Below are 20775 nucleotides of genomic sequence, written 5' to 3'. Positions count from 1 at the left end.
GAAGGTGTCCCCGCACATGGCAGGGGGTTTAGAACTGGGTGGTCTTTAAGGTCCCTTCCAACCCAAGACATTCTGTGATCACTGGTGAGCACAGGGTTGAATTCATCTGTACCAGTTACACTGGGAAAAGATTTTTCTGCCTTCTCTAACAGCCAGCTAGTGGTATTTCTTCCTTTAAACTTGAGGTTTAGGAAACTAGCCTGGAATGACCTGTGCACTGACCAAACCCAAGCTCTGTACACTGCTGAATATTCTTCAGAGTGTGGAATTTTTCATCGTTGCTTGTCACAACTTTCTTTGAAGCTTATCAGTTTCCTCATTCATGCATCATTCCTACTGGAAAAAAGTAACCACAGAGAGTTACTGTCCACTTGTAGAGAGACAATATGCCACAAGATGTCAAAGATTGTCAGAAAGATAAGCTCTATTTTAAGTGGTAGAATAGCTCAACCTTGCTTTGCTCCTTGCAGCTATGGCAGAGGATGCAGCAAGCCATGTATGCATTATGCAGCAGGGAGCCTGGTGACTTAGTGGCAGTGCTGGTGTGAGAATGGAGACTTACAAGCTGCAAGTGCAGAGCAGTGGTCTTGACCAAGAAGGGAGGGTTTGCATGAATGTATTCTGTCAAAGATAGAATTTCATTTTTTCATCTTTGGCCATGGAGGGCTCCCTTGTACAACTTCACTTTAGGTTGCACATGGTTTCATTTAGAAAATGTTTTACTTGTGAAAAAAGGTAGAAGGAAGACTAACTTTTCCCACGCAGTAGAGGACCTTCATTCCTATGGTTGTCTCTGGTCCCTGTTTTTTCTCTTAGCTGATCACTCATCTGTTCTTGACATTAGCTGGAGAGCACTGTGTAAGCCAGACATTTGTCTTTACCTCTCACTAAATGATTCTGTGTATCCAGTTACATCTGTGTAATTTACAGCCCTGGGAGCATTTTGGAATTTCTTGCCTTCCTACAACGTTTGCTGGGAGGTGACGGAGGCAGATACCTGACACACAGCTTGTCGATGTCTGACTGGAAGAGGCTATTAAGAGGAGTTATCTTTACATTTTGGTCTCTGGAGTTCTTTGAGCATCCTGACTTTGGAGTTAAATAAAATGTCTTACACTGTTTTTAATTGTGAATCCATTTTGCACCTATGAAAGTCAAAGAAATATTTGTCCTGAGTTTTAGCTGATACAGTGCAATGCATGGACTTTCTTTCTGACACAGCTATCTCATGTCACTGAGCTTCTCATTAGATGAAAAGATGATGCATTGTGTGACACAGAAATTATGAACTTGAATTCTGGTCTTCAGAGCTGAAAAAAATGAAGCGAGTGTCCTGTAGCTGACCTGCTGTTTGGACAACAGTCAATATTAGGTCTTTTGCAGGAGTGGCAGAACTACTCCAGTAGAGATTTCATGGCTGTGGCAGGAGAAAGCCTGAAGAGAAGGAATAGCTAGGGGCTGCAGTGGTTAATTAAAAATGTGCCCTTACAAGCACATTGGGATTTGTGAGGTGGAGTTTCCACTTCACTCTCCTTCTATGATGAGAACTGGAGCAATGATGCGTATTTTTGAATATCCTCTACGTTCTGTGCATTTTCTTCTAAAAGCATGGTGTATCTACAGTTTTACAGTTGCAATACCAATGCTAAAATATTACTGTTATCATGCATTACTGTTCCTTGAATTATTCACTTGTTCTGATAGCCAAAACTTAAGCTCTCACAATATGCAAATCCACATGTAGGTTTATAACCAGTGGACCTAATTTTGTTCAAGATCCAGCCCACTGATTTGCCTTGAAAACTTTGAGCAGATATTTTGAAGAATGCTGCAGCAGACTCTTTAAGATATATCACAGAAGAAAAAATAGGTTTAGTCTAATTTTATAAAACTTCTATTCCCTGCCCATGTAACTTGTTTAAACAAGTGCTCTGTCTGAAAATCGGTGTGGCAATTTGTGAATACAGTCCAGGCTGCTGATCAGGCAGAAGAGGAAAGGACAGCAGAGATGTTTGCCAGCTGGAGAGTGGGTGGTGGTGGATAGTGCACTTTTTTTAACCAACACATCTGTAAGGAATTGGAACTGTTTGGGTCTCTAATGCTTCCTTTCTCCTCCTAGCACTTGCCATGGGTTTTTTTCCTCATAACAGAAACTGGGGGAAGGCTCAGCCAGTGGGCTTTGGTTGGCAAGTATCTATTGAGCACTGGGCTTGGAGAGGGGGCAGTTGAGTAGTACCTGTTGCCTGGGTTGGACTGGTCTTGGGAGGGGGCCTGCGAGAAGCAGTGACACCTGCTGTGAAGTACCCCCTGCCCCTAAGGGGACCTTGGGTTGAAAACTGGATGAAACCCCACAGTAAAACTACATAAGTGGAAGGAGAGTAAGTAATCACACCCATCCTCTGATCAATTAATTTTTACTCTTTTAAATTTTTTTTTCTCCTTTGTTTCACTGAGCAATTCGATAAAACCAGATTTTTGTTCTGCGATTTTAATGTACTTGGTTTCTGAAATGTTTGAATTGCAAACCCTTGAAAGGAGTATTAAGATTTTTCATGAAAATTGCTATATATGTGTGTGTATATACGTACATATATATATATAAATATTTAAACCATAGCATGATTTCTTGTCATTGTAGCATTACTAATACTTGGTTTATGCATGTGTTACCCTCTGAGCTGAAGGCAACCTGGCAGTAAACGCTCATGTAAGGAACTTGTCTGTTATTGCCATTTGAACCATACGTTCCTGTAAAAAGTGGTCGGGTGTTCTTCAGGCACGTCTTTTGCTGCGCAAACCTGACTAAATAGCTGGTGAAGCTCTATCACATGAAGTTACAGGTGTTCAGTTGCAATTGTGGTACTTTCAAATACTGTTTATTCCAGATACTCAAGTGCTCTCTGGCATGGTCTGGCAAACACTTTCAGTCAATCTAGTGTTTGATATTATGAAAAATCAATGAGGTTACATATGTAAATGAGCAAGAGGGTTGAGCTGTTAGTATCAGAACTGTATTTCTGACATTTTAGAAATATTTCTTCTAAGAATAAGTAGATCCAGGTTACTATAATTGTTACATAGTTCTGTGCCTGGATGCCCAACATTAGCAGAAAATATATTTCTCATTCATTAAAAGATTTAGTCACTGATAAGAGTGTGATCAAATGATAATCTGGCTAATACGTTAATTGAGTAAAAAACAGCAGTCTGGTTTTTAACCATGGATAAAAATGTATTCTTTGCCCAACATCCAGCACTTTTCATTTAAAGCAAATTTTGAGCACACCTGTATCAACCTTATATGTTCGTTGCCATCAGTGGGCCTATGATACGTATCAGTATCGCACTCTTCTATTTGAGCATGAAGTTTCAAGTCAAAATGTGATGTGATTTTTTTACTTTGTGAAGAGCATGTCTTGTAACATGACAAAATTTTATAATACAGGAACAAAAGTGTGGCACAACGTTTTCATTTATGGTAAAATGATGTGGTATAGTGACAAGACTGATAGCAGATCAAAAGTATCTAATGATCTCTACTGGCATTAACTTGTCATTTATTGTATAGTTTCTTTACAGTAACATTTTTTTTCTTTCCAGGAAGAAATTTACTGTGTAGCAGGATTCATATTTGAAGGCTGCTGCAAGAAAATACAAACCAGATGCAGTTACTTTATTAATAAAAGCCAGTGTAAAATATACATACTATATATGAGGGCATACATAATCCTTGATCTTTGTGTAAAAAGCCTTCTCAGCATCAGTGGAAAGTTGTAGAATGTGATGGCTTTGATCCAGGACTTGCTGAAGTCAATGGTATCCTGCCATTGAATTTGGATGTTGAATCAAGCCTCTAATTCCTTGGCATTCTGAAACTGTACATGTTTTCTCACATGTTCTTTCTTTCTTTCTCTCCCTTTTAGGAAAACTCTCCTTTTTATTGCAATATGTATAGCTGTGGGTGTTGCACAAGTACCCAAACAAGGTGAGAAAGCTTTTATGTAACAGGACACTTGTATAAGCTGTTGCTAGATGAAAAGAGTAAATGGCCATTGTTATTAGTGACCTTAGGTTCAGTTCCTAAATGGTGACTTAAAGAAAATACCAGCTACAGCATAATGAGAGCAAAAGTTTAAAGCAACCAGTTTGGAAAAGATGACCTTTTGAAAATTAGTCAGATTTTCTGTCTATGAAATTGCTTACATATTTAAGCAAGCTCTTCATAAAAGAGAAGCCTTATACAGTGAAAAGGCTTTGATTGTGTCTTCACTGCATGTGGGTGTCCTTGGGGGTGGCAAGCTATGACTGAGCTACCTTTGCACTTAGGGCTGTGCAAGCAAACCACTGCATATAATAAAGGCTTAGTCTAGGCTGGCATCATTAAAGCAAGAAGTTAAATTGTGTATTCATTTGGTTTTGTATTCAGATGCAGATGTTAGTGAGGAAATAGGGTTGTCTTGTTTTTAGTTTCTTTTTTAATCTGCCAGCTGTTATAACTGCACCAGATGTGCAGCTTGCAGTAGGGACTGTGATGGGAATATTAGCATCCCAAAGTGGTGGAGGCTAACATGCCATTTAGTCATTTCTAATCTGCCAGGAGAGTGGCAGCATCACTTCTCTGCCATGTTCCTTCACTGTACAGGTGAAGCAAGAAATAGGTCATCCTTGGCTGGTAAGTATCTTAATTGCAAACACTCAGCTGAATACAAACAGCTGGATTGCATGGTTAAGGCAAGACTCATTCCTGATAATGTTTTGCTAGAGCCCTGTGGGATATTTTAGCAGCCTCCCACCACTATTCGCACCAATGCCTTTTTCCTTCTCATCATTCCTCGTGACTGGCAAAGCTTGGTTTTTTCCTTCAGTTGCTTTCCCTGCCCCTGTTCTCTTTGTAGTTTTGCCTTCCATTAGTTGCTCGTTGTTTTCCTGGTAACATTGGTTGTTGATTTTTCACATTCAGCTCAGTGGGGGACATATGCTTTTGTGATGATGGGTTTTTCCCAGAATTTTCTAATAGTTGAACCAAGTTCTCATTGGAGGAGGGGTAGCACCCATAGATGTGTGTGGACTGCCCTGCTCCAGGCCAGGGGGATGGTAAGGGAAGAGGCTCTTTTTGGGAGGCAGTTTGCACTTCCCTGGTGCAGTGGGAGCAGGTAAGGGTTGCCAGAGACAGGTGTGCAGCGATGGTTTGAGTTGCCTTCATCCTTCCAGTCCACCCTCCTCCTCTGCAAAGAAATAAACAATTTCTCTCACTTCTCATGTGCCTCAGCCTGAGAACTGCTTTTCTAACAAAACTTCAGGTGAGCACTGTGAAGGCTACAGGACTGTGGTCAACAGCAACATGGGAGAGTGGGTGCAGTCTGAGGCTATTTGCCTCTCAGCTGAGAGTACCTCCATGCACAGAGCTTTGCAAAAATGGGGTAAAGAGTCTTGACATGCTCACATTTGATTATTTTTTTACTTTGTCACCAGCAGATGTTTTTTTTTTTTTTTTTTTTTTTTTTATATATATATTACTCAACAGGATTTCTAGATTGCCATATGAGAAATGTTACTGAATCAAGACTCCCCTTCAATCCCCATGCACAGATGTCATACATGACTTTATTTTCCTTAAGTGCCTGCTTGGGATCAAAACGGTGCATTGAACCTTGATGCAACTTTCTGCCTATGGGGGAATTTGGTCTGTCATGCACTTTATTTGCACAGTGTGTAAACAAGGGTGCAAAAAGCAGTTCAGTGAACAGCAGACTCCTCAAAAAAAGAGCAGCTCAAGTGTATCTCTCAGCCTCAGTATATAACCTGCAGAATTAGCACTATTCCAGTTGCAGTGTTTAGAGTTTGTCCAGTGAGGGGATTGTCTGCCCATTAGGAACATAACACTTAAGTTGTTATTAACATTTTCTTGGCAGTTGTAAAAAGTATTCAGCCAAATATGAAGATGCTAGCTAGAGTAACTAAAATTCCATTTCTCCCAAGCTGATGAGACAGCCTGTGCATGCTTTACCTGAGAAGCTATGCCTTGTTCATTTTGGTAGGCTGCTGTAAATTGTGTTCAGTGAAATACGTAAAGATACGGTTTCAACCTTTGGGAATAGTACTTCGAGTGTGGCTCAAGAACATACAGATTCAATGTATCTGGTTGGCTTTCCCATGCCAGTCACTCAGCCTGGTGACCAGGAGAGCATTGGTTGCAGTCAGGTATCTTAATTTACCCAACTGCAGATGCAGCATCACCAAGGAAATGGGCAATCTGATGAGTAATTACTCTCAGTTCTGGTGGAGCTGACTGATAAATGACTTACCCATACTGGTAAAGGGAAGGCGGGTAATGTGTATGCTAGGATTGCTGAAATGGAGAGAGCACCCCAAATATCCTGCCTTCAGAGTAGTCATGAGTATGGAAGAATGTGGAAAATTAATGGAATAGGAATGTGGAGTAATGAATGAAACAGAATAGAGTGTGCAATCAAATATCCAAATCCCCTCATCCCCCCCTCCCAGTTCCTTTTTGGAACTTTTTTTGTGCAACAGGAGTGTCTGAAGACTTTTTGCCAAAGCCCATGTTAGGTTTTCCCTCCCCTCATGATGCATAAGGTTGTAAAATTTTTAAGTCCTCCTAGAAGGTGTAAGTACTTGACACCAAAAACTTCAAACTTTTCCTTCAAGAAGATGAGCCGTTACGATTTGGGGTGCTAATGAGTTGAGTAAACAGTAAGTGAAGACAGATGTTGTGCAGACGTGGGTAACCAAAGAAAACTGACTACTGATAAGTGAAGAAAATAGCGGTTGTCATGCTGGGAGAACAAGTTGAGAGGGTTGCCTGCTCCCAAACCCCTGTGTACTGCCAAGAGCTTCTGAAAGCCTTAAAATGAAATAAAAATACATGTTGGACCAGAAATGAAATAACTGGCCAAAAAAGTTTGGAACAGTCTTTTGGCTTGACAGTGGGTTAACAGGCAGCAAGTCAGCGAGGAATAATTAGTTGATACTTAATCTTTTGCTGTCATTTTTCACACAGCATGTATTTGTGTTTAGCTTTCTCAGGACCTGTCATTGTTCGCAGAAATCTGTTTGCAGGATGTGGAGAATGTGTCTTATTTCTCATCACGGTCTCAAACGATTTTCCTTTTTTTAATAACTTTTAAACAATGTGCTGTTTTCAAATCAGAACTGCCAAAATTTTGGCAATTTTGCTTGCAATTTGAGATTGTCGCGATACTCAAGTGTCATTTTTTAATTGACTTTTAAACCAATTTTAGCTTTTTGTCGTATACTTCAATTTATAATACTTTGGACAGATCATGTGCATTGTTATTTTTAAATACAAATATATAATTAAAAATATTTTGAAATACAAGTTCTTGCCAAATATTTCAGGTTAGGATGCGATATTTAGGCATAACTTCAGGTTAGATTATTAGCTATTCTCTGTGCAGTCAGCTGGCCCAGCCACTGCACAGAAGTGCTGGAATGGTGTCTCCAGCCTTGGGGTATGATTTGCATGGGTAAGACCTCTGCAGTGCCCTGAGCTCAGGACCTGTGTTTCTTCTGAGCTTTCCCAAGGGCAATACAAGTACAGCTTTCCCCTCCATAACTACATGCAGACCATGCAGGGCTAGAGTCCTGGGAAAGTGTGGTGGTTCATTAACAGATGCATTGTGCTTCAAAGCTCTATTATAACCTGACCTCTGTTATCAGTTTGACAGATAAAAATACAGCCATGGTAAATGAATTGCTCTGAGGCAAAACATCTTGAGAAATTGGCGTACGCATGACTTTCTGTAAAGATATGCTTTCGCCATACCTCTGTGCTGGCTACCCGCCAGGATAATCTTGGCGCGTCCATGAATCTCAAACATGACTAGAAACACTACAAGGTGTGTAATTAATTTTCAAGATGTACAGTGTATTCAAGGTTGATGCTTTTACTTCCAATTTATAAATCACTCTCAAGGAAATCTCGGTCTCTTCATAATTTACCACAGAAACTAAGCCAACATCTGTCTATTCTTAAAGTTTGCTATGAATACATTCAGTAAACAGAGAAAAGGAAGACTGGGAAAGGAGACCTTTTTTTCCACTAAGAGTGAACATCCATTTGTTTCAGTTGCTCTTTTTTTCTTAACAGAGAATCCTTAATTTTCTTGGTTACTCCAAATTTTTGTTATGCCATTTAATAGCTTTATTTACTTAATATAAGTGCAGTGTGCTAATAAAAGTACGCCCAGCTAAATGCTATGTAATGTGCCAGTCTTTTCCCAGTCAAGCTTATTAGATCAGTGCAACTGTTAGATACTACTGGTCATTTTTAATATAGGTAGTGCACTGAAGCATAGGTCCAGCCAGTTGTTCCAAAAAAGGTGATACCCTACGCTTCTGTGCAGTGCTGTTTATGAAAACTACAATGTTTCATTTCCCCTTGTGCAGAAAATCAGAAAATTTAGATTAGAGGGACCTTGAACTCATCTGGTCCCACCTCCTGCTGAGATCAGGGTCAATGCTGAAGTTAGTTCAGGTTATTGGGTCCTGTCCAGTGGGGCTTTGAAAATCTCCAAGAATGGAGATTGCACAATGGCTCTGGCCCCTTGGTCCAGCACTTAACCACTTTTGTGGTGAGAATGCTTTTTCCTTGTATGGAGCTGGAATTTCTTGTGTTGCAGCTTGTGCTTGTTACTCCTCAGCTTTTCTGTTTTCCCTATAACTCCAGTTCAGATAATGGACAACTGTAATTAGATTCTCCCAAACCTTCCCATCTCCTGGCCAAATAAATGTAGCTCCTTCAGCCTTTTCTCGTGTCATGTGTTTTAGCCCCCAGCCTTCTTGTCTCTTATTTTCATAATTGTGTTTTGTCTCAATCTCTGCTGTATTTCTGTAGCACCTTTCACAAACACCCAGACAAGCAGTTTTACCGATCAGTGCTGTAAATGCTGTCTTATTTTGTGACCCTATGGCAAGACTGCTGGGGACATGTAGTTTAGCTCTTGTTGAAGCCTTTGTAGTGTTTCTGTTTCAGCTGCACCATAAGGGATCTAATATTGTCTTTATATTCATTCTGAAGGAAAGTGTTTATGACCACCAGCTCCAACATGCCTAAATCTGATTTAGGCAACACCAAATGGATTCAGTCATCTTTGACCATTGATTTACCCTTTAGGAGGAAAGTGGCTTTGATTTCTTACGACAGGTCAGCTATGATTTCAGTTTATCAGGAGGGTGGATGTGTTTCTACCTATTAGGTGAGGATATTTAGCCAGGTAAAAGATGGAGATACTATAAGGTCCAGGCTAAGAGGGCTAAAGCACAAAGCTCACATTATACAAGACACGAGAAGATCCAACAGTGAAAACACCTATCCATTCCACCCTGTAGGAGGGTCTCCTGTCCAGACTTCTATATGCCAAAGCCAAATCTATAGGACATAAATCAGTAGGACAGTTGGTTTCTCTGTCTCCTTAATGTCCACTGCTGTCTCCTGCTGTGGAGAGCACTCTTAATTCAGTATCTTGTCTGGGTAGCTGCAGCCTTGCATTTTCTGGGAGGACAGATGAGCCAGAAGATGGGAGCACTACTGCTTGGGTCCAGACATTTCTTCCCTTTCCTTGCTCTTCACCACTTTTGCTTTTGCAGAGTTCACTTCATCCATGACCCCAGCAAGTAAACCGTGTGGGGAGGGAGAGGAGGCAGCAACACACCCTTACATCTCTCCTTGGGAAGATCAGTGTTTTCTTTTACTCTAATTTTGGCACAGATACATACAATCAAGGGTGATCCCACTGGGAGGACAATTCCCTCTGAAGGCAGCTCTGTAATGTCACAGGGCCTTGCTTAGCAGGAGGAGAGCTCCCTGGTGGAAGCACAGCAGTTCTTCCCAGGTGCCAGCTGAATTACCTCTGCAGGATGTAGTAGCTCCTTGGCAAGGCTTACCTTTGTATTTTGCTTTGAGACAGTGAGTACCTTTTGGTGCTGTATTGAGGTGCTACTGTGTTATTAAATAGCTTGACCTTTCTTAAAAACAAAGCAACACTTCCCTCAAATGCTTTCATTTAAGCTTGTTAGATAAAGGGGGAAAGCATGGTTTTACTGCAGAAGGCTTTGTGAAGAAAAAGTTAAAGTTAAAAAAAAAAAAATTGTCTGCTCAAAGAGTAGGCAGGATTAGCCAAACAAATAAGGAACTAACAAGATGAGTTCACTGACTACTGTGAAAAGGTTAGACCGCAGATGGGGATTTCTCAGTTTCATAAATGGATTAACCTACAATGGGCATTACGTGGGCTTTTTTGTGTGGTTTTGTTTTTTTTTTTTTAAAGATGGAAATTTTATTCTGGCTTTATTTCTTTGATTTATGTGAAAGATTGGTGTGCCTTACACAGGGATTTGATGGCCTTGCTGTGTGCAGTATATATGCTCTGGGAAGTACAGATTTGTTAAGTTGTGCATACATTTGTTTATACGGATCTGAATTTATGAGCTCTTAAACAAAATCAACAGTATGCCTTTATTTCTTTTTACAGCAATAGATGTTCTTCATCAACTAGGCCTTGTGAAAGATGTTCAGCAGCCCTCAGAGACAACAGTGCCCTCGACATCACCTCTGTTACTTCAGGGTGTTCGTCTAACCGTATCAGGAGTTGTGCTAACTAGTGATGCACTTATTGAGTCCCCCATCATTCAAGTCATTCCATCAAATCTAGGGCAGCAGTTCACCATATTGGTTGGGTTGTACTCATACAGAGTAAATAATGCTTTCCTTTTCAGTATTAGGAACAAAAGCAGACTGCAGTTTGGTGTCCAGCTGCTACCAAGAAAGGTAGTGGTGCACACTGGAGGGAAGCAGTCCGTATACTTTGATTATAGTGTTCATGATGAACAATGGCATTCATTTGCCATTGACATTAGAGGCAAGACTGTCTCAATATTTGCTGAGTGTGGAAAAAAGTACTATAGCAGGGAAATACTTTCTGAAGTGGAGACATTTGATTTGGATGGTTTATTTACCCTGGGAAGGATGAACTCTCACTCTGTCAGCTTTGAAGGAGTTATATGTCAGCTAGATATTATTCCCTCTGCAGAAGCCTCTGCAAACTATTGTAAATATGTGAAACAGCAGTGTCGCCAGGCTGAAACGTATCGATCTCTGCTAGGAGCTCCACATGTGTCAGATGGGCTGGATATTTTTTCAAATATGATGACTGATAAAAAAAGCCAGACAGAAGGTATATCAGCTTATAGAAGAAGAGAAGCACCAAACATTCCTGTTACCAGTGTTGCTCAGATTCACTTTCTACCAGAATACTTTGAGTCAAGAAATGTCTCTGCATCAGAGTTTGCAGAGGCCAAACCTCTGTTGCTGGAAGCTTGGCCCGAAACAGAACTCCAGGAGAATGTTGATCTGCCTCTTCATCAGCAGGACACAAGGAAAAAAAGAAACATCACTACAGTCCCCACAGGACCGTATCCAAATACTTTAGATAATACCATGGAAGATGCAGGCAGACAAAGTGAACCTTCTCTGGTCTCCCCTGTAAAACAGAGTAAAAGTAAAAGCAAGGGAATGGACAAAGCAAAACTGCATTTAGATGCACCAAGCAAAAAGCAGCAAATCTTCAATGCGACGCTGTACAGTTTGCCTGCTGATCTCACTCTGGATAATCAGCTCAGTCCAGGGCAGGAAGGTGTATTCGATGCTGATGAGACTTACCACACAGAAAACAGTTATGAAATTAGTATTGATAATTATCTTTATGACTATGAAGATCTTGACAAAATGTTTGAAGTGGAAAGTGTCAGAGGTCCAAAGGGGGAAACTGGACCTCCTGTAAGTTATCTTTACTACTATTTTTACTATAATGCAGCAACATACATTTAACAGAGGCTTTGAAAGAAACCTTGCAAAGCATGCCAAAGCTGTGACTGCAACTTCTCCAGGCTCTACTGTACAAATGTTTGTCTGCCTTAAGTATGTCTCTTTCCCGCATGTAATTTTGGTGTAAGTGTTGTATATTTTCACTTACTGGTAGAATAGGAAGACATTCAAGACATTGACATTTTAGTGAAGTGGTAAGCAACCCAGACTTCTTTAAAATTTGAAATGCAGCCAGATGTTTGTAACTGCTAATTATGGAGTCTGCTCACTTAATAAAATTACAGGATAAGTTCATACAGTACAAAAATGTAGACACTGATCTGTGAAAAGAACAATCAGGCTGTTTGGAAGACGGACATAGTTTTCTCATTTGAACAATGCTTTCAAAATTCATAATTGTAGAAAGAGACCAGTGGCTGAATCTGGACTGGTAAAACCATTCATAACTGAAGGTTATGGGGTCATGCAAACCTGCATGTAAAGGGATATTTAGAACAGTTTTACAAGATTTTGTGGCATATTTTCAGTTCGTAGGGTAAGTGATCCCTGAAACAACTGCAAATGCACAGTAGTGATCTCAATAGAAACTTGCTTGTCCTTTTTTATTGTGTGCACAGGCTCATAAACTTTTTAATACATAAAAATGGGAGCAATAGATATGAAGCTAGACAAGAAAACAGCAGTTCATGCTTAGCCTGAGTAATGTGGTAAGTGCTTGTCTATGAGTTTTTGGTTAAAATTTTAAAAGCGTAGCATGGAGTAGATAATTCCACTTGTTCTTTTTTTTCTGTGTGTGCATTTGTCTGGTTATTACTGGAAAGCAATTTCATATCTGTTAAGCAGCTCCTAAATTTGTGCAATGTATTATTTCAGCACTGAAATTTTTTATTTTCTTAAGGTAGTTAGCAAATGAAAATATATTTAAAAATTCAATTTTACTCTTAAGAAGGATCCAGATGCAAAGGGATTGTTACACAACTGAAAAATGTGTTAACAAATAATTTACGTAAGTTCAGGGGTGCTTTTGCTTGATATTTTTTGAATGTGAAGTGGTTTGGTTTTGTCCCTTACAATACTATTTATGGAGACATAATAGAGACTAAGTATGTAGCTGCCATCAACATGAGGTTAACTTCCATTTTTTGAGCTTAGGACGTTTAATAACTGCTAATTGAAACTTTTAACTTTAGCCCATAGCTTGTACATTGTGATTTCAGTCAGTTACAGCCAAGAAAGTTAAATCCATTATTTTTTACATGGCACAGAAGTGGCTGCTGAGAATGCTGTTGGTTTGCATTACTAAGAATCACCAAGCAAATGCTCCGTTTTTTTTTCCTAGACACAGACAGTAAACATACAGTGGATGATAGCTAATTTGGAGAGTTCAAGGATGTTTGTGTTAGCATTTTCTATGCTTGTTTTACAAACTGGGGATGCAGAAGTTTGTCTCATCTAGGAAGGCAGTTAGAACAGACCTTGTGTTTGGTATAGTTGGTAGCAATGGACATGGTGCATTTTTGCTGTTTTACTGGGTCAGGATTTTTATAACATGCCCAAGGTTTTAGAGATCTGTGGCAGATTTGGGAACTTAATCTGGACTTTTGTGGGCACTAGTTTGCCTGAAGGGGCCAGCAGCACAGAGGTAAAGCTAAAGCATTGTACTGCCAGAAAGGTTGATGTCACAGAGGGAAGAGGTCTCTGCGTGGCCTTGCCCTTTCGTAAAGGAATTTGGAAAGGATTGTGTTCTGTGGAGGTTGCGTGGTACAGTACCTGCCACTGTTGTTGGCTTCAGACTTGAAGAGGTGATCTTGGTTTGATTTTTAGTTTAGCACACTCAAGTAGAGAAGACCAGTGATTATCCAGCTTTCATACGTGTAGCTCTAACACTTTAATACATAAGTACCCACAGAGTCTTATCAATGGGGAGCTTAAAAAAGCAACACTGAGGAACTTGCAAACTTCCCTTGCAGCAAAAACTCCTGATGAGCTATGAACACCCCCCACCCTTTTTTGTTTTCTTTCTCTTCTTTCATTATTTGTGGTTGTTTTGAATTTTCTTTCAAGATTTTGACTCAGAAATGTTTGTTCTATTGGAGTTGACAGACAAGAACTAGGTTTTGTGGTTCTTAAACTCCTCAGCTTCAATTTAGCTTTTAATCATCTACCAGAACTGATTCTTGCCTTGTATAATTAGGCCCCTTGTATTCCATGACCCCACAGCTGTGGAATTCATTCACCCACTGCTGCAAAGCAGGGCTCCAGAATTCAGGCTTTCATTTATGGATAGCATATGGAAAAGGGCACCTATTTATTCAAAACTATTAACACCCGGATTAAAATTCTAGCAATTGCAATGACCAAAATTCCCCACCAAAATATAAAGTGATTTTTAAGGTGGAACAATGTGGTCTCTTGAACCACTAGTTTAGAGGGAAAGATGCTCCATTCATCTGATGAGCCACTCCTTTTTGTGTTGCAGAGGGTGTTGGCACTGCATAAAGATTTAAAAAATAAATCTGGTGTGTATTTTTAATGTTCAAATTTCAAACTGATGTTCTTCATTGCACAGTCCTAAAGCAGTTTGCAGTGATGTGATACAGAGTCCTACACTGATAGAAGGAGGGGTTGATGTGAGCTGAAGTGCTGATATACGTTACTTGCTGGTAGGTAATTGCATCTGCAGGCCTCTTAGCACAAGATTTCGTTTCCCCTGAGAAATGAGCTAGGAATTAGTTTCCTCCATGAGAAATGCTTTCTGGATTGTGAAGACCAAAAGGTTGTGTTCCTTAGGCTATCTAGTTGGTAAGGAGAAGAAGTCATGAGATATTGCCAGGAGGAGTTGGAAGTGCAAGTCCTGCATTAGGCAGGATGGAGTCCTGGATGAGATGCTCTTATTCCAACCAAGAGGTCTGAGAGTGAGAACCCTGAGAGAGGGCAGTTCAGAGATCCTAAATATGGTGCTAAATAGCAGTAAGGGTAGCATCAGCTACCCTTTTACTCTGTGCTTATTTCATTTATTTCACTCTTAGCTACCCTTTCATGCTTTAGCTTATTTCACTCTAAACTTATTTTTCAGTTGAAAAAATCTTTTGCTGAGGCTCTCCATGGCCACAGGGGATGTATCAGGCAGTCAATGACTTTCATGCATTTTAGCTGTGCAGGTAACCCTCACATTTCCCTGCCCAGCTTGAGAAATCCATCTCAGTATCTGCTGATTCAGATAAAAACGTTTGCTGTTCAAAATTTAGCTAAAAAGATTCTTGCTGTTTTATTTTTAGTAGCAAAAAGGTGTTATTCTTAAATATTTAACATTTCATTTTATTCCCCTGAAACTGATGCAATTTCCTTATCTTCTGCATAACAATACTGAAAAACCTTAATCCATAACCCAAATATATATTCCTCTGATGTTGACATTACTTTGACTGTTGTAGGAATTCTTGATGAAGAAAGGGAATGACTTCCATAGCTGTAGAGAAAGTAGGTTAATTATAGACAAGTGACTGACTGCTCTAGGGCATTTGGAAAGAGAAGTGTGCTTTTTTTCTCTCCAGTGAAATGCAGATGGCACGAGAAGAAAAAATATGTGGACATTCATGTTTGGTAGGATCCTTGTTGTTCAATAATTAATATCTGTACGAAGTAATACGCTTTAAAAAGGTAGACAAATCATACTAGGAGTAGGTAGAAGAATTCTGAGTGTCAGAATTCCAGATGGTCTAAAACTGAAGGGATGAATCTAAGTGCAATAGTACAGAAATTAAAAGTACAAATAGAGGATGAGGGAGTGATTGGTTAGGCAGTCAGATGACTGTGATAGAATGATGTTATAATGAACTAGAAAATGAATGTTATCTTACCACTTTGATGCTTGATACATGACCAGGAGTGGTGAATATCAGAGGTTATTTTTCTATTGGTTTGGGTATGCCGAGGCTGCAGATCAGAGAGGTGTCCTCAGTTTTGGGTGATGAGCTTTAAAAAGGATGTAGACAGACTGGAAGGATTTGCAGAAGGTTGCAGGAACTGTGGTGCGGTTATAGAAAATATGATTCTGAGCAAATGTTACAATAGAAGTATGCTTAGTAATGAAAGTAAGGGACGAATGTTACAGTTCTGTGAAGTGTGAGTCAATTAAGATACTTTATTGCCTGTTCGCAGAAGTATGGCAAGGCAGACTAGGAAATTTTAGGTGGGATTTAAGAAAAATACAGCTAATCATAGAGAATTTTTGAGAAAAGGTTTGGAGCCTGATGTTGCTGTTCTTCCCTGCTGTATTTCAGGTATGTTGGTTGGTGATATGCAGAAAGGTTCATGGTGGTTTGTTTTGCTGAAGGACCTCCTGCCTTAGGTATTTAACAGCTGAAGCATTCAACTCATAACCTTCTTTAATTCAGTCTTTTAAAAAAGTGTTTGAGGTGAGCTGAGGTTGAGTGGTTAGGGTGTAGTCAAATGCCGTTTAAAGAGAAACCATAGTTGTGTTGCAAGAGAAACTTTAGTGTATATGATTTAGGTACTGAATGGCAAAAGGATCAGCATATGCCCGTGCAGGAGTTTCAGCTACTTAATACAGAATTTACTGTTGTGAATCTGAAATTGTTATATGTAAATGAAATGCTTTCCATTACCTCTGGTACAGGGTAAGTTTAAAACACATTCATGCATAGAATGGCTTCGGTATCCTAGAAAATGTCTGAAAGTTCACCGTTACATTCATCCCAAGGACTATTTGAGAGGTAGTGAAAATTTTTGGAAGAGTAGCATCTACTTTTATTATTTCAGGATTAAGCCATAATTGTTTGGAACTTGAGCTTCTCCTCTCAATAGCTAAATGAAATTTTTACAGTTCCTAAGGACAGTAAGTTATAACACTTTTCTTAAGGTACATATCTGTTTTGAGTAAACAGATCTTATGAAATAAATTAATTGTAAATTTGTGTCTGTAATATTTACACGAAGTCACTACTTTTTGTGGTGGTGGTTAAAATGTCAAATGCAAAAAAAACACATTAATGCTTTTAATTGCTTCAGGTTTGTTTAATTACTGTTTCCAGTAGATGGAGAAAAAGCTATTAAAACACATGACTAATTCCTTGGTTTTAGAGATTGGCTCACTCTCAGATGTTGACTTTTATGGCTTACATGGATGCCTAAGAGGCATGAATAGCTTCCTAGCTAGTATAAAAACAAGTCATGCTGATTTGAAGTTGTAGTTGCTTTCATGGGTTGAAGAGGTACGTAGGGTGGATAAATTCTTAAAGCTAGACAGAAAAGCATTTCTGGGAAGACTTACATGTGCTCTAAGTTTGCTGTCAGCAGAGAGGAGTTTGGGCTGGAGGTTAGGGAGTACTGTGCTCTGGTTAAGGAGAGGCCTTGTTAATACTTCAGTCAAACACCTGGGTTGCTGGTGCTAACCAGAGACTTCATCTAGCTGACTTTGTTTTAGAAAGCCTTGAGAAAGCATTATTCACCTGTGGCTGCAAAATATATTTTACTGCTTTTCTTAGGGGTTCCTGAGGGCTTGGTTGTGATTAGATTTTCTTCTTTTTGTGTTTTGCTAGATGAAGAGAGATAACTAATTATGAATTAGTGTAATCAAAGCGAGACTGGTTTTCAGGTTTGTTTTTTTTTTTTTCTTGCAAAGGAAGCAGGTACTAATTAAAAAAAAAGAAAAAAAAAGTGTCACATAGGAAAAATGTTCTCCCTGCCCTCATTCAGTAAATCAGCAGCAAAGATCAGGGATCTTAATAAATATTCATTAAGATTTCTATTAGGAAAATGGTGGGGTTTGGCTGTTCATGTATTTTTAAGGACATGTAGAAAGCATCTGAAATAGGGATATAGAAGAACTTTGTACCAGAAATCACAAAAAGAATGCATGTTAGTTGCAACTATTTTACTTAATAAAAAATATGTTTCCCTTTGTAGTCCCAGGATAATTTTCTAAGCAGAGTGCATCTCTTAACTTAAAATTTGAGAGGAGATATTAGAAAACATACTACTTTGGCAGTGACAGGGTAGGAGCTCTCTGTGCCATTTCAGGTAGGTTTTTGGACCTGGACAAGAATGCCAGGTCAAGAGCTTTCCATGTGTCTGCTACATTCTTTTTATCAAATGCAGGGTCTTTTTGCTTTAGAAAAATATGAGGATGCTAGTGAGCATTTATACAGTCAGGGTGAATAGCAAACCTCCCATGCTATAAGTATGATATGTTACAGTTTGACCTAAAGACCAGGACTGCTACACAGATTTGTCTTCTAAATTACACGGAGAGGGAAGCACAGGGTATAGGTTTCAGCATGACTTAATGAAGTATATATGGACATACAAATATTCCCAACTATAAATCAATTAGACTACAATTAGATTATTTAGACTAGATTATTATGATTAATTCAAGAGGAAAAAGCTTGATTTTTTTTCTTCCTCAGAACAACAGTGTTTTTCCCAGAATTGACTAAAGTGGTCTGTATTTTGGCCAAATTAATGTAATTGGCTTAACAATGCCTAAAGTCTGTAATCAGCACTATCTTCTCTGCCAGTGACATTATCTTTCCAAGGAAAAAGAAATATCACTACCACAAAACTTTAGGTTTTTAAAAATGCAACTTTTGTCTAAATAAAATGGTTCATTTTTTGCTAATAAAAAGCCCAAAGGGTATTTGTCTTTCTTTCCCTTCTCTATCTTTTTTTTTTTTTTTCTTTTTTGCAAAGCCTACAAGTTGGCCATTTCAGCCATCATAGTCGGTCTTCTGATTTCCCTGGTATTCTTGCCAGCTTTCAGCAGTGTTGCGTGGTGATGGGCAGGTATGATAGCAGATTTGCTTAGTGCCTCAGCTGAGAGGCTGTAGTGTATACAGCCCACAGGAGTACAAGGAAGCCTGGGTAAATGAGCAAGTTAAATCCCTTCCTGCTGTCATCCACTGACCTCCTTCATGAGGACTGACTTTCTTGATGCCCATCTTCCCTTGCGGTGGAAGTCCCTGGTTTCTCTTAAAGCTGGGACTGGCTGTGTTGGCATTTCAATGGGAGCTGAATTTACCCTTAAGAATAGCCCATGCCTCCTCAGGACCTAAGTGTGATAGATGAAATCTAATATAAATCAGTGCAGATTTTACTCTAGCTCTCAGTCATATTTGAGTACAATGAGGTAGATCCTGGGGTTTTGAATGTGAACAGCAATCACAGAAAAGGAAAGGTTTGTATGGTCAAAACAACTAGATATACAAAGGCTGAACATTTTCTAATATTCTTATAGTCACTAATAATCTAATTTACTTGCAAAAGATACATCTGGTTATATACTAGTATCTTAATTAAAAGTCTGCATTTTCTTTAAAGAGAATGATATTCATTATATACAAGGGCAAACTTGCTACCAGTTATTCTTATCAGAAGCTTTTAATAGCAAACTGAACAACCATTTGTCCACGTTTATTTTCTTCTATTTCATGTCTGTCTTTTCTGTGAAGTGGTATCTCATTTTTTCAGTTACACCTGACTTTTCTAAAATGTTTGGCATACCAGCATGCTTATTAAAAAGGCTTAATTATTCTCTATTCTTTTTTTTTTTTTTAATACACTACACTTGCTTGTTTCTAATCCTTGAACTGATTTTTTTCTTCCTTTTAATACAAATACACTTCAGTAAAAGTTACTATCTAGATTGTTAGCTCCAATTCCTCTGACATAAGATACTTTCTAAACAGAAATCTGATTTAGAGCAAGATTAAAAACATACGTGCTTGTAGTTTGGGAATTGGTTTTCCAGTTGAGAAGGTCTGCACAAGCATTAAGTCATCAGAAGAACTGCTCTGATTCAGACTTGCGATACTGTCCTTGTATCAGGTTTTAGCCTCAATTGTTTTGATTTCTCTATCACCAGGGTCCTCCAGGTCCTCCAGGTTTACCTGGTCCATCAGGAAAGAGAGGTCCTCGGGTGAGTAAAACGGCTATGTTCTTCTGTGGCTCTAGGCACGTCACCAGTAATCAAACTGGAGTTTGCGTAATTTTGTTTTTCTCAACTTTATTCAATATGCTTGGTGATTATGAAAGTGTATGATTTTTAACATTTGGCAGATAGGTTAAATTATTGCAAACAGGTTTTTTTCCTGCTGTGAGCCTCCAGCATAGTTAATTCCATGTATGGGTGCGTACATAGAGATTGTTATGTTTGTATAATATCTAGCTTTTGCTGCTTGTAATACTAACTTTTAGCTTTTCCATGCTGCTCCCATCTGCTGTAATCTAAGGTCATATTCATTTGTTTTTGGAATGAGGGGGAGTGAGCAATGCATGCCAGGGCCACAGAGGAGCAGGCGGTGGATACAAAATTAACCACTGCAAGACAGAGGGGGAGGGGAAGAAACCCACAAAAATCTGGTTTAGTCTCTTGTGTTACAGCAGCTTGATAAAAGGGGTGATAGACACCTGGGTAATTTGCCCAAGAAACGAACTGCAGTAACAAACATTTATTTTGTGTGGCTGGGCACACCCCAACAGGAGCAAGGACAGTAGCCTTGCCCTGTGCCGGGGCAGAGCACAGGGTCTGCTGCAGTGAGCAGAAACCCACGCCCCAGCTGCCAAGAGCACGGAAGAAGCCTGTGCCACTGCAAGGACTAGTTGACGCAAAAAATCGTGTTTGCACAATTGTGTACAAAAAAATGCTCAAGGAGACCCTGAGGTTGTGGATGATTTTGGGGGGTTCTAGGGGAAGGGCATCTGGAGAGAACGGGTGAGGATTTGTTGTGTAGGTTGTTGCAGGCCATGGTTATTTGGGGGGTGTAAGTGGTTATGGCTGGAGTGCACGCATCTAGGCAACTCAAAAGTAGGAGATAAGGGAGCAGTTTATATAAAGGCTCAGCAGATGTGTGGGAGGAGTTTTGACTCAACCTTCAAGGAACGTTTAA

At 39.4% G+C, this 20775-nt stretch overlaps 1 protein-coding gene across 1 annotated transcript in view; it reads left to right on the top strand.

Annotated features, from left to right (window-relative positions):
• COL24A1 (collagen type XXIV alpha 1 chain) overlaps nucleotides 1-20775 on the top strand; it is a 152096-nt gene that overhangs the window by 4065 nt on the left and 127256 nt on the right. Inside the window, exons 2-4 of the mRNA XM_026853918.1 lie at nucleotides 3924-3985; nucleotides 10515-11818; nucleotides 19752-19805. Coding sequence (XP_026709719.1) covers nucleotides 3924-3985; nucleotides 10515-11818; nucleotides 19752-19805 — 1420 coding nt within the window. The remainder of the gene's footprint in view (nucleotides 1-3923; nucleotides 3986-10514; nucleotides 11819-19751; nucleotides 19806-20775) is intronic.

Source organism: Athene cunicularia (assembly GCF_003259725.1).
Source record: "Athene cunicularia isolate RWA chromosome 8 unlocalized genomic scaffold, athCun1 chr8_part1, whole genome shotgun sequence".
NCBI lineage: Eukaryota > Metazoa > Chordata > Aves > Strigiformes > Strigidae > Athene > Athene cunicularia.
The sequence above is the reverse complement of the archived record's forward strand: the minus strand, read 5'-3'. Positions and strand labels throughout refer to the sequence as shown.